This window comes from Protomyctophum parallelum (genome assembly GCF_964188405.1).
Source record: "Protomyctophum parallelum genome assembly, chromosome: 13".
Classification (NCBI taxonomy): Eukaryota; Metazoa; Chordata; class Actinopteri; order Myctophiformes; family Myctophidae; genus Protomyctophum; species Protomyctophum parallelum.
Genome location: NC_139708.1, coordinates 47,310,260 through 47,324,753, shown reverse-complemented (window position 1 = coordinate 47,324,753; position 14,494 = coordinate 47,310,260). Strand labels below are relative to the sequence as shown.

General features: G+C 43.0%; 5 protein-coding genes across 5 annotated transcripts in view; 1 reads left to right on the top strand and 4 right to left on the bottom strand.

Annotated features, from left to right (window-relative positions):
• The window catches only part of LOC310869848 (histone H1-like), a gene marked incomplete at both ends in the record, with an annotated part of 720,118 nt that overhangs the window by 2,334 nt on the left and 703,290 nt on the right, over nt 1-14,494 (bottom strand). The gene's annotated exons all lie outside the window — the stretch shown is intronic.
• On the bottom strand, nt 1,949-2,359 carry LOC310869097 (histone H3.2; the record flags this gene model as incomplete). The annotated part of the gene is made up of 1 exon (XM_083779688.1): nt 1,949-2,359. One exon carries the CDS (start codon nt 2,357-2,359, stop codon nt 1,949-1,951), a length of 411 nt encoding a protein of 136 aa, XP_083635814.1.
• On the top strand, nt 3,523-4,094 carry LOC310869592 (histone H2A-like; the record flags this gene model as incomplete). Its single annotated transcript, XM_083780406.1, has 2 exons — nt 3,523-3,569; nt 3,725-4,094. The coding sequence occupies 2 exons, from the start codon at nt 3,523-3,525 to the stop codon at nt 4,092-4,094; spliced, it is 417 nt and encodes a 138-aa protein (XP_083636532.1).
• On the bottom strand, nt 4,621-5,056 carry LOC310869803 (histone H2B 1/2-like; the record flags this gene model as incomplete). The annotated part of the gene is made up of 1 exon (XM_083780733.1): nt 4,621-5,056. The coding sequence occupies one exon, from the start codon at nt 5,054-5,056 to the stop codon at nt 4,679-4,681; it is 378 nt and encodes a 125-aa protein (XP_083636859.1). The 3' UTR covers nt 4,621-4,678.
• LOC310869591 (THO complex subunit 4-A-like) lies at nt 7,769-12,841 on the bottom strand (the record flags this gene model as incomplete). The annotated part of the gene is made up of 4 exons (XM_083780405.1): nt 7,769-7,789; nt 8,400-8,768; nt 8,989-9,097; nt 12,078-12,841. 4 exons carry the CDS (start codon nt 12,839-12,841, stop codon nt 7,769-7,771), a joined length of 1,263 nt encoding a protein of 420 aa, XP_083636531.1.

Below are 14,494 nucleotides of genomic sequence, written 5' to 3'. Positions count from 1 at the left end.
TCGCAGCAATTGGAAACGCAGCAAGGGGGACCTTTATCAATGTGTTCCGTTCATAAACTATAGCCTACACAGTGAAATCTATGGTGATAAAATTACACTCATAACGTGCATGTGTCGTGCCGTCTGGGACCCCCCCCCCTCTCTCTCTCTCTACGCACGCAGCCGCCACACACTGTTCTTTTGGGCATGGAGGCACAGCGCTGCATGAGCGCACTGATATAACTCCCCAGTCCCACACAGTGACAGCACTCCATGTTTACGGCACGCACAGACAGACAGACAGACAGACAGAATATTATGTAGGCTATAATACACTGCAGTGTTTTTATGTGTTTTCTTAAGCAATTGATTAATGTACACGTCCTCATTTCGATCAGGGCTTCAGTCTCCTTATTCGACCACGTCTATCCACAGTAACGGGACATCTTTGCGCTGCGTAAAATATGCCTTCTCCGTCTCCAACTGTGTTCAGCTCCTCACCCGCCACATTATGTTTGCTTCAAGGTATATTCAGTGATTTCACTTAATTCAAATATCTTTTTCTTTTTCTTTTTTTTGTGATAATCCTCCCTACTATAGAGTGTGCTGGCCATATAATGAGTTCCTCCCTGTCCCCGGTTAACCCCTGGGGGTCAAAAAACCTTAGGTTTCGTTTTTGACTCTCTATCCTGATTGGACGAAAGGCTGGGTCCCACAGCCAAAAACGAAACCTAAGGTTTTTTGAGTGAAATCACTGAATATACCTTTCATTTCCTTTATTTACTGCGGATTGCATTCACACCTGCACCGAATCGTAGTCACGTGCGATTCGAAGCGAAGCGAACCCACGTTTTTGGGCGGAGTAAAATGCGGTTATTTGCTGCGCATTAGGATTCGAATTAGCCTTCACACCTGCCAAACGAAGCGCACTTTCTGACAATGCGCAGCAGGATTAGTTTTAATCGCAGCAAAGCTCTCTGGTATGAATGTGACCATAGTCACAGACTTGCAGTGTTGTTGTTTTTTGAGGGGATGTCAAAGACTTTGGTGTGCGTGTGTAAACACAAACTTTGTCCTAACACAAACATGAAATGTAATTGACAATGAATGGCCAGTTTTACATCATTGTCCCAATACAAACATGAAATGTCATTGACAATGAATGGCCAGTTCTGAGTGTTTGTGTTGAAGACGAGGACATGAATTGTGATTGGCCAGAATGAGATGATGTATGATGATAAGAGTGCCCCTCACTTCACACGGGTGTGATTTTTGAGCCCCTCCTATAAACAGCTTTTGTCCACGTCTCATATTTCATTCGGAATTAATTCATTCCAGTCATCAGAATAAAAATGCTCATGTAAACACCTCGATTGGAATAATATTCCATTCCGGTATAGATCACCACACTTAATTCCGAATGCTACTGGGAGTTTGGAATACATCATTATTTTACACATGTCTGCCCTTAGTAGACTATAGTGCTTTATGCCCATGTAGAAATGCACTATTTTACCCATTCGAAAAATAAAAATATAAGTTATTTTTTCCCCATAATAAAATGCGCTTTTGCAAACCCATCAGCGAATTACAATTGCCATTGCCAATTTCAGTGTATGGATGCTATGTTTTTTAGTTATGGGTGGAGGCCGTGTGTGGTTGCAGGGACTGCACTTATTTTTGTATTTGATCAGATAACAGCCGTTAGTGTTTCTCGGTTATTCATTTCTTAAGGTATAACGGTTATGGGTTCTCTCTCTATAATCCAGTTATATTCCGAATGAAGTTTGGTCAATTGAGGATAGGAATACTTGTTTAGTTTTTTGTGCATGTAACTGCCATTTTAAAGTACTTATTGCGTAAAATAGTATGCCTCGGGAATGTATAAATGTAGGGGAATAACATCTTTAAATAACACATTCGGTGGCTCTTAAAAGAGCCGTTTTGGGGTTGTGACTGACGGATTTGTTTAAGCACGTTCTCCACGGATACGACGGGCCAGCTGGATGTCTTTGGGCATGATGGTTACCCTCTTGGCGTGGATGGCGCACAGGTTGGTGTCTTCAAACAGACCGACCAGATAAGCCTCGGCCGACTCCTGGAGAGCCATGACGGCGGAGCTCTGGAAGCGCAGGTCGGTCTTGAAGTCCTGGGCGATCTCCCTCACCAGGCGCTGGAAGGGCAGCTTGCGGATCAGCAGCTCGGTGGATTTCTGGTAACGACGGATCTCCCTCAGAGCCACTGTACCGGGACGGTAACGGTGAGGCTTCTTCACTCCACCGGTGGCCGGCGCGCTCTTACGAGCTGCCTTGGTGGCGAGCTGCTTCCTGGGCGCTTTGCCGCCAGTGGACTTACGAGCTGTCTGCTTAGTTCTTGCCATAACTTCTTCTATCAAAGCTCTGAGTAGTAGAATATTTTTCTCAGTGCAAACCGCTGCCTTTTATTAGCGCCTCGGAGACGCCGTCGTCCTCTGATTAGTCAGTGGTCAGGAACCTCCTTGTTTGGGGAGGTACCATGCATCACTGGCACCGATTGGAGGGAAACTTTTACAAACGTTGCTGCTTTAATAGCTAATAAATACTATGGAATAGTAGTTTCCACTGCATATCGAAAATAATAAAATGCATTGCTCTATCTTGTATGACACAACAATAAAAAAAATCTACTTGTGACAAAATAAAAATAATGTGGACATATCTTGTCTTAATACATAATTAACACTCACAACATATTAATGTGGTCAAACTTTGGACACTTGTGTGCTTTTGACACACATAAGTGATTTTGCAACAATACAACTTGTTTAAAGAGAGAAAAAATGGCAAGAACCACGCAGACCCCACCCCACCTAAATGATTAAGATGCCTCAGCTGACTGCCTGCCGCCCTAAACTGACTATCTTATTAGCATAATTATACACCAATTGTATGTACATACTTTATGTACATTTAGGCCACACTACATTTAGTGTCATATTGCATGGATAATATTTTATCCCACTTGCTCTGAGAGACGTGCAACCTCCGTCTTTGGGAAGAGTCAGAGTTTAGATTGGGGGGAGGAACCGATCACGCCACTACTCCACTAGCAGTGATTGGTGAGAAACTCATACACACTCAGCCCGCGCTCTCATCCGTCTCTATGATTGGTGGGGCGCACAGCCGCACACACAGAATGTACTACGTTGATTATATAAAAGGTCTCGCACGCCTCTACTCCAGCATATTTCTTCGAGTGCCTATTATTCTAGAAATAAACCTAACATACTAGAAAAAGTAGAAAATGAGTGGACGTGGTAAAACTGGAACTCTAGAACAGCCCAGACAAATAATATCCTGATGTGACTCCCGGTTGCGTCTACATGTTTTATACTTTTAAATGTTTATACTGAGTGTGTGGCTCTGAGGGTTTTGTTTGCACGCCAGCGGATAGACACACATGGCACCAAAGCATGGTGCTATTTGTTGGCGGGTGGCGAGACCTTCAGAGCAGCACATGCAGGTGCAGGCATTTGGGCGTTAGGGGGCGCTGCGGATAGTACACATGGCACCAAAGCATGGTGCTGTTCGCTCGCGCTCCCTGGCGCCTAGGTGTCTGTGCTTTTTTAGGTATGTATTATGATGTATGTATTTGAGGTTATGTATTATGATGTATGCATTTTCTGCTATGTAATTATATGATGACAAGCAGCATATTTTCTGTATGACTTGTAATTTTGTGGAAATTTAATAAAATACTTATAAAGTAAAACTGGAGGAAAGGTCAGGCAGAAGGCCAAGACCCGCTCATCCCGTGCCGGGCTCCAGTTCCCCGTGGGTCGTGTTCACAGGCTGCTGCGTAAAGGCAACTATGCCCAAAGAGTCGGTGCCGGCGCCCCGGTCTATCTCGCGGCTGTCCTCGAGTATCTGACCGCTGAGATTCTGGAGTTGGCTGGAAATGCTGCCCGTGACAACAAGAAGAGTCGTATCATCCCCCGTCACCTCCAGCTGGCCGTCCGCAACGACGAGGAGCTAAACAAACTGCTGGGCGGAGTGACCATCGCTCAGGGCGGTGTGCTGCCCAACATCCAGGCTGTTCTGCTGCCCAAGAAGACCGAGAAAGCCGCTAAAAAATAAATCTACTTAACTCGACTGAACAAATCCCCACAAAGGCTCTTTTAAGAGCCACTCACTGTTTCTGCATAAGAGTGATTTCCAATATTCTAATGCTCACTTTTATAGCTTAACTTTCTATTTATCCAGTCTGTCTGCAATCATAACTGTTATTGCTTAATTTCTTCAGTTTGAATGGAACCCACACTGCTTCGTGGTTTTATTTTCCCGCTCTATTCTCCATGAGGTCCTAAATGTCTAATGTACATTTAAGCTCCAGATGCTGTTCGTGAAATGCTTGCATGACATTAGTAATTAGCCACAATACTGGTGTGGTTAAATGCATTGTAGTGGAGCAAGTTAAATTCATTTGACATGTTCAAACCAATGTTTATACCAACATTTGTTGCTTCAAATTAATGCGCAGTACTTAATTAAAAAAAATGTACATGCCCAGTATTAGCAGTTATTCAGAACAGCGTCAGAAGACTGACCCGGACTAACTGGTTTAGCCTACAGGACATTTGCTTATAGTATTTGGATGAACTCTTTCTTGGAAAAGATGGGTGGTCCTTAAAAGGACCGTTGTGTTTAGAGCAGAGAACCGTTTACTTGGAGCTGGTGTACTTGGTCACAGCCTTGGTGCCTTCAGACACGGCGTGCTTGGCCAGCTCACCGGGGAGCAGCAGGCGGACGGCGGTCTGAATCTCCCTGGATGAGATGGTGCGGCGCTTGTTGTAGTGAGCCAGTTTGGAGGCTTCACCGGCGATGCGCTCAAAGATGTCATTGACGAAGGAGTTCATGATGCCCATGGCCTTGGAAGAGACGCCGGTGTCAGGGTGGACCTGCTTCAGGACCTTGTATATGTAGATGGCGTAGCTCTCCTTCCTCCCCTTTCTGCGCTTCTTGCCGCCCTTCGTGGCGGTCTTGGTGACGGCGCCCTTCTTGGAGCCCTTCTTGGGCGCTGGCTTTGCTACTTCAGGCATCGTGGTAGTGTCAATAGAATAGTTCAGTTGCAGTGCTGTGAATAATGTGTAAGAGGACGCTCTCGTACCACTATTTATACAGAGCCAATGCAAATGAAGCGTGTGACTCCTAGTATATGATTGGCTGATCGTGCCACAAAGAGTCTTTGTTTTCTGTATTATGTTTTCCCGCTCGTGTGCTCTATTGTCCCTGTAACATTGTGAAAGGCTAAATATACCAGCCCCTTTATACATTATTAATATGTATGGTAAATGTATAATTGAAAGCCCCTTTTTGTGTTTTGTTTTGATTTTTCATTGATCCTCCTTTATGACTGCTGTTGCTGCTATGACACCCACATTTCCTCATGGTATATCTATATCTGCATATTCATTTGCCACAACTTCACAATACAGGGAAACACTGTATTCTGAATATTGCAACGTAAGATAATGATAAACTGAGTGGGTCTCATGGTCAAGGCCTCAGGTCCCACCTGACAGAAACCGGCCTGAAACCAGGAACCGGATTAACTACTATCGTGTGGTACGATGTGTATTTCCGTAGGATTTTTTTTTTTTGCTAAAAGTGATATTTTTTGCTTTTTTGGCTTTCATAGGGACCTAACTGTCAGAAAATGATGGGGTTCAAATTTTCCCGACCCCCACCCCTTATTTGGGGGGTCATATCTTTTGGGACCTCCCATAATAGTATGCCAGACAATTAATGTCCGATTTTCATAATATTAGGGTTGTTTTATAGGTTTTTAAATATTTTGAGTTGATTTCTTACACTTTGAAAGTAGCCAGAATAATCTTTTCTGACTTTTGGTTGGGGTCTTTCTACACCCGGGGCCCCCCGGACTCATCTCAGTACTCATTACATTCCTCGCTCTGCTCCTGTTCCAGAACAATGTCAAATTAGATCATAATTTAAGCATTAAAAGTTTTTGTAGCTTGGCACTGATTACAAAAATGAGTAGTAGTTAATACCAGGGGTCTTCCACAGGGGGTCCGGGACTAGTTTTGCCCCTATTCTTGCACCCATATATGTGATTTGCAAGTATTTTGAATAGTATTAGAATATCTTGCGTTTATGTAAAGTACTTTGATAGTTTATTAGTATTCTACCATTATTGTTGACACTGCAGGGAATAAAGGTATTGCAACTTCTCACTTTGGGCATGCAGAACGTGTCTTTATTTCACACACTGCACTCACACTAACACACACACACACACACACACACACACACACACACACACACACACACCTATCCTCTTAAAGAGCCCATGGTAAATTATGCCTACAATACATTATTTGTAGGATCTATTCATCTTCGTCATCATCTTGAATGTCTTCCCTGATAGTGTTGACACAGTCTCCACCATAGCATTTGCAGAGAGCAGTGCAAGGCAGGTTATTGTTTGAGCAGCTGCACCGTCCCTTGCAACCTGCTCTGCAACCACATTTGATGAGCTCAAGTACTGCCTTTGGAGCAGGGAGGGCAAGACACCTGACTGTTACATACCCTCCACTATCTGAATTCCATCCATTTTGTTCGATTGGTGGAAGCTCAGGGCAATTTGCCAGGTATGAATGACTTATCCCGCATTGTGACGTAGTTGGCACAGAGGATATGTGGTAGCTGTGCAGCACGAGTTGGAGGTAGCATCTCACCCTCAAGTTCTTTGACCGAAATAGTTCCCATCTAGTAATGGCAAGGTTGTTGGACCTCCATGCTCCAATGACTCCAATGGTGATTGAAGCTTGCCGTTAACAAGCTCAGGTGGAATGGAACCCATTCGAAGGTCCTTGAAGCAGTTAATGGCAGGATCATCATCCTCAAGTAGGCATTGACCCATGTCTTCTTGGAGATTCCAACTAATTTTCCTCCCCAGTCAGCACCAGAAAAATTGTGTAGGCCCAGGAAGAATGTCATTTTTTGCCCCATCTGACACAAGCGCTGATGAAACCAGACTCTTCAATGGTGTGTTCTCTTTCAATCAATTTACATTGCTTGAGAGCATTTTCTCTTGACCTCAATGCAATCTCTCCTGAGAGCTGATAATGTTCTTTCCTTGAAGACCTGGAAGCTTTTGGGAAGATGTTGAGGAGGTACTGATTCACTAGACCAGAAAGATGAGGTGTGGTAGTGACTAGTCGGTACAGAGCTGCTTCATCTCTACTGATTCCAACCATCCCACCTTGGCTGATCTTTATTTAGCAGCAATATTTGCTACACTGAGGCACCTTACTTTGAAAATAGCTGATCTACAAGCTCAAACTACAACCTTGTAGATCAGCTATTGTTGGCTAAAGTTCTCCTTGGAAAAGGGATGCTATGGTTCAAGTGGTTTAATGTAAAAAAAAAAAAAAAAAAAGTTCCTATCCCACAATGATTTGGTGGGCCCCTGTATAGTAACTCTGAGGACCCCCTAGGGGTCATGGGCCCCCTGTGGAAGACCCCTGGTATTGGCTACTACTATTTTTTTTATATCAGAGCCCAGCTACAAATACTTTTATGCTTCATTTATGATCTAATTTGACGTTATTCTGGAACAGGAATGTAAGGAATGTAATGAGAACTTATAGGCCCAGAGGTCAGTCCGAGAGGTCCCAGTTGAGGAAGCACCCCTACCAAAAGTCAAAAAAGATTATTCTGACCACTTTAAAAGTTTAAGAAATCAACTCAGAATGTTTTAAAACAAAAATTTGAACCCCATCATTTTCTCATAGTTTGGACTGCAAGATCTGCAAAAAAATCAATTTTAGCACAAAAATCCTACGGGAGCTGTTTTTTTGACGCATCGTACCACACTACTACATGAATTAACATGTTCTTTATTGGCACCACATTTCATTCATCCAGAGAGCGTACAAGCTTTACCAGAAGTAATATAAACTGTTTTGTATTGTTGTTTTGATAGTTGTTTTGATCCCCTCCTATAATGTTTGTTTTAAAAACGCCTATTATTGACAGTGAAGGGATAATTAATGTATGTTTTTAGTTCAATGTTTGTTTTAAAAACGCCATTGACAATAAAGATAATGTAATGTTTGTTTTGTCACCGTTCATCATTACACCTAATCATAGCAACATGAGTTATTGTACAAATATGAGACAAGTCGGAGAAAAGTCTGGATCAGAGAATCATATATTTTTGCAATAGTCTACATAATATTTGCAATACATATTTTAGAAAGGGTCAATATTTTTGCTCATACGGCATACGAAAATGTATTAATAAAAATACATACGGTGGTTATTATTCCAGCTCACACGATAACCAAAAAGAGAAGTTAGGATACTCCTATAGGAGGCGCGCCTTTTGTGGGTATAAAGATGGAGCAGACAGTTTACTTCTTTTTGGGATTGGCCTTCTAGAGCTTTCTTGGCTGCTGCCGGCTTAGCCACTTTCTTGGGGCTCTTGGTGGCCTTCTTCTGGCTTTTAGCAGCTACTTTCTTGGCGGCAGGCTTCTTGCCTTTCTTGGATGATTCATTGGCGGCTGCGGGCTTCTTTGCAGCCGCCTTCATGGGCTTCTTTGCTTTGACTGCTTTCTTAGCTGCAGGTTTCTTTACCTTCACCGCTTCTGCCTTGTTCATCTTGAAAGAGCCAGACGTGCCGGTGCCTTTGAGCTGGACCAGGGTGCCTTTAGCGACCAGGCTCTTGACGGCGATCTTGACTCGGGCCTTGTTCCTCTCCACATCGTAGCCGCCGGCAGCCAGTACCTGACTTTAGCTACATAGAAATGTCTATTTGTATGTCTCTAAATGTTTTGATGAATTGAACAATGTGGACCCTGTTGTAAACAAGTGTAATGCTTAATTGGGTCGTCCACTCACAGTTAACAGTCTTTGTATTGAGTTTGTGCTTGAAATGTACTGTAAATTCTGCAAACTGTTAATAAATATTTCAATCAATCAATCAATCAATCAATCAATCCAGAGCCTTCTTGACCGCAGCCAGAGACACGCCGCTCCGCTCCTTGGAGTTGGACACGGCCTTGACGACCAGCTCAGCGACGCTGGGGCCGGTCTTCTTGGCGACTTCTGCTAGCCTGGTTAATAAACCAGACCGAATCAGCCGTTGGCAAAAATAAATTGCCTGCCGGCGGATTTCGGTCTGGAGAGGCTCAATTGTACGCCCATTTCCTACACCAGATAATGTGGGCGGCCAATCGGGACACGGTATGCAATATGGGCGGGCTTTGGTACAGTGACTTTCAATGCTTGAGACCTTTGACTGACAGTAGCTCTGACCAATTGCGTCAAAGAGAAAATGTTTCCCTGGAAATGAAATCCAAGCTGAGCCTCCCCAGACTAATATCCCGCGGTCCGTGCGATATTAGTCTGGTTTATTAACCAGGCTAGACTTCTGCCATTATTGCCTAGTAGGTTGCTGTTCCTTCTCAATCTCCAAAGTAAACTCTCAAAGACTGATGCTGAACGCTCTGAAGGGGCTGGACTTAAAGGACCACTTCACCACTTTTCAACCTATAGGTCCTCACTAATAATCATGAAAAGATTGCGCAATTTTTTCCTACTCGGTCTGTGTCTCATAGGAGGACTGTGGGCAGATCAGAAACCGTCTTCCAGTGACATCATCGATGGGGAATACAAGCTAATAGAAACTGCAGGCTTTCTAGTCCTGAAAAGTTGCAATGCTAAAAGGGAAGCCATCGTTCTCACGATAATGAAAATCTAAACATTTTTGTAAAAAAATCTTGTTTAACCCATTCTTACCGGGCACCCATTTTGGTGTTGGCATCATGTTATGCTTTAGCTATTGAAAAATAGCAGATCTACAAGCTCATATCGCGCCACCGAGTGGCGCGATACGAGCTTGTAGGTCTGCTATTTTTGAAAAACCTAAGACACTTTTAGAATCTGATTTCGGGTCAGAATGGGTTAATAATGAAACTGTCAGGATGTAGAGGACATTTTTTGAATCTGATCTCAGGTCAGAATGGGTTAAAAAATAATCTGCCTAATGATGATGTCACTGGAAGACGGTTTCTAAACTGCCCACAGCCGTCCTATGAGACACAGACTGAGTAGAAAAAAAATTGTGCCATTTTATCATGATCATTAGTGAGGAACTATTATATGAAGATAGGTTGAAAAGTGGTGAAGTGGTCCTTTAAACATGACACGAGAACCATGTAGTCAACACACACAAAACATCTCTCGCCACTTGAGTTTTCTCCTCGATTAAAACAAGTTATAACAAACAATCAAACAAGTGTTTGGTCAAACCACGTGACTTCCATTGGAAAAGCATTGGAGCGGCCATGAAACACAGGCAGAGCACAGCACAGTGGTTCTTTATGTGTGTATGAAGCCTGGGATTCACATGGTTTGATCAAACAGTTGTGTTTGATGAGGGGGTGGGGCATGACACCACCAGCAATCAAAGACACATGTTTGGTCAACCCATGTGACTCCCATTGGAAAACCATTGTGGTGGCCCAAAATAACAATAAAACGACCAAACATTGCTTGATTGGTGTTTGGATACGTGTGAAGAGGTCCCATCAGTTTTGCTAAAAATATAATGTTTCCTGACCGCAGTAAACACACTCCAGTTCAAGGAAGCATGGTGGTGATCTCAACTTCCAATAACAGAAGGCTTTCTGTTGGAAAACGTGGTTAAGTCACTGTGATCAGAAAACTAAACTGTATAATGCATATTTGATTTGGTTTTGATGACACTTCTCAGGTAGGCCTACGGTGTGTCATTATGAAAGCACAATTAACTCGTCATTGTGCCCTGTATAAAAAATAATAATAATATATATAGGCATATATTTCCTAGTGCCATTTCACAAAGTTTCCATTGCTTGATGTTCTTTGTAAAGCACATGGAATTGCTTTGTTGAAATTATGTGTTATTTAGAACAAAAGGAGTCATGCAGAACATTGGGCCACACACACACACACACACTGTATTACTGAACTATAGTCTTCACAGTTCACACAATGTCACCCAACACAAGACATCTTGTAAGATGTGTTTATCACTCTTCTACAGTATTGAAAAACACCAACCTGGGTGTACATGCTTTTCATTAAAAGCAAATGGCCCATTGTCATGTAAACTTGTTTAACCAATAATAGTCACCCAATTTTTACTTTATTCCAGTTTCTCCTCCCAGAGACAGATCATTGACCAAATTCACATGATAAACCTGGCACATGTTAACTCAATCACTATTGCAACAACACCAAACTCTTGTACCAGACTCAGTAATTTTAGCTCCTTTGTTGGTGTTAAATTTGTTTGATAATTGAGATGAATATTAATAAAGAGAGAATTAGTCCTAAAACCTGAACATCACTGGAAGTGAAAAATACATCCAACACATTTAACACACAATAATTAAAATTAATCCCCCCCAATACTAGAAACGTGTTCAACGCTCAACCCCCACCTCCACTTTGATATGCATATATTTACACCAAATGACCAAAGCTCTCCTCTCTACACTTGCTTTGTACAGAAGAGTCTCATTCCAGGACTATGAATAGCTGCTGGTTTTGGTGTGAAGCATCATGTTGAGTTCCACACAATGGAACAATGCCCCCCCTCCCCACAGGGTGGAGCTGAATGTGAGTGATTGAGGTGATTTAAATCACACATTAAAATCTAGTTAATTCAGTTAGATGCATTATTATTACTGATTAGTAAATTAGATCAGTAAGACCAGATCCCAAAGCCTCCATATATTATATGGTAATGAATAAAATTCAGTTTCTACATAACTGGCTAAAAGCGTCATTGTAGTGGGTTAGGTTATTGTGGATATGTTAAATATATATCCTCTGAATATGAAACAGGTTGGCTGTTCAATGCAGCACTATGGTGTAATACATGTAAAGAGATTGTATTAGACCTAACCACTGTCAGTCCATGAATCATATAGCTCATATGCAAACTTTAAGCACATGTTGCCTACTTGAATGGAATAAACTCTGTAAAGTGCATGTAGGTGGCTCTTAAAAGAGCCTTTGGGTTGTTGGTAGATCAATAAGCTCTACAAAGTGGTGTCCGTCCTGGCATTGTATGCATCTAGCTGGGCATCAAGCTTCTCTGCAGAAAGCGGCTGTTTTTTGGCACCACCAGTACCGCGTCCGCCACTCCCCCGGCCTCTGGCACCGCCTGCGCCGCGGCCTCCACGTCCCCTCTGCTTGCCTCCAAAGCCACCAACACGCCTATTCATACCTCCCCCTCGTTTCAGACCCTGCATGGGAGGCCGTCGCTGGTTATCAATCTGTGAGGTGAGGAGCTGTATGTTCATGGGGCGCCCATCAAGTGGCATGCCGTTGTACTGTTTCATGGCCTTCAGGGCATCTGCCCTCCTCTCAAAGTGAAGATCTGCAGTCCCCAAACCCCTTCCAGAGCGGTCATAATGGACAGCAGCCTTCTTCAGTTTACCAAACTCTGCAAAAAGTTCCTGGATATCTGCTTCAGAGACACCAAAGTCCAGGTTTGAGACAAGGAGCTTCCCTCCAGTTTCCACACCAGCTCCTCCACCACCAGCATTGTCGAACATGTCAAGCTGTTTAGGCCTGCTGTACGGCGTAGGTCTGCCTCGACCTCGGTTGAGGTTGCCTCGGCTCCTCATGGGGCCGGAGCTGCCGGTGGCTCCCCCGGTGGCTCCTCCAAGATGGCCGACACCACCGCCAGCTCCGCGGCCGCCGCCACGGCCACCACTGCGGCCTCTGCCTCCACGGCCTCCTCCTCTCTGCGACCTTTTCTGTTTGATAATGTCGTCTAAGGACATATCAATTGTATCTGCCATTATGCCCGAGCCTAATAACGCTAAACTTAGAATGAAATAGAAGATGGTATACAACCTAGACTCTACGTACTGTAACTTGGTCCGAAACCCTGTATCTCACTGAACGATCTGCCTGGAAAGAGTTGAAGGTACTAAAGTGAATGAATGATGAGCTCAATTCCTCCTCATTTTAAGTGTGCTCTGAGGACCTAAGTGAGGACAGGCAGACTGCTCTGCAGTGCACTGGGCGGTGCCAAACCTGTTTTGCTGTCTTTGTTCTCACCAATGGTCTGAAATCTACAAGGATAAATTTGCACATTGAGCATGGTTGACTGGTTGTAGCTGAAACCTTTACTATTACTATATATAAATATATATATATATATACGTACAAATACGGTACATAAGCATTTATATTTGTGACAAAATAACACATGACACAGGGATGTATGTACAGTTCAAATTAAACTTTATTTATACTTGTGTATATGAAAGTTTATATTGAAAATTATATATTCACACATATATTCACATAATAACATAATAATAATCTTCCAATATTTGAAAATGTTGGTGCTTTGCTGCACAGAAGTGTTGATTGTGGACTAGAAATAAAATGTGCATTGAACTTGAACTGGAATACATTCACACTAAATGTAGTAAAAATGTAATATGATTTCTTATCATATTACATATTACTTACAAGACAAAGTCAAAGTCAGTCAGTTTAGAGTTTATAATACGATCATACGTGGCTTCATATTTACGAGCGGTCTGGAACTGTTAGATTCTTGCCATTTTTTCACTCTCTGCCAAGTTAAGATAGGAGTTGTAGCAAAAGGGTCGCAAAACTGCTGCTTTTCTCATTGGCTCTGAGTCGCCGGGGAGGGCAAGACACCTGACTGTTACATACCCTCCACTATCTGAATTCCATCCATTTTGTTCGATTGGTGGAAGCTCAGGGCAATTTGCCAGGTATGAATGACTTATCCCGCATTGTGACGTAGTTGGCACAGAGGATATGTGGTAGCCGTGCAGCACAAGTTGGAGGTAGCATTTTTTGCCCCATCTGACACAAGCGCTGATGAAACCAGACTCTTCAATGGTGTGTTCTCTTTGAACAGATTGCCTCCACAGTGGCACTTGACCTCAATGCAATCTCTCCTGAGAGCTGATAATGTTCTTTCCTTGAAGACCTGGAAGCTTTTGGGAAGATGTTGAGGTACTGATTCACTAGACCAGAAAGATGAGGTGTGGTAGTGACTAGTCGGTCCAGAGCTGCTTCATCTCTACTGATTCCAACCATCCCACCTTGGCTGATCTTTATTTAGCAGCAATATTTGCTACACTGAGGCACCTTACTTTGAAAATAGCTGATCTACAAGCTCAAACTACAACCTTGTAGATCAGCTATTGTTGGCTAAAGTTCTCCTTGGAAAAGGGATGCTATGGTTCAAGTGGTTTAATGTTAAAAAAAAAAAAAAAAAAATTCCTATCCCACAATGATTTGGTGGGCCCCTGTATAGTAAATCTGAGGACCCCCTAGGGGTCATGGGCCCCCTGTGGAAGACCCCTGGTATTGGCTACTACTATTTTTTTTATATCAGAGCCCAGCTACAAATACTTTTATGCTTCATTTATGATCTAATTTGACGTTATTCTGGAACAGGAGCA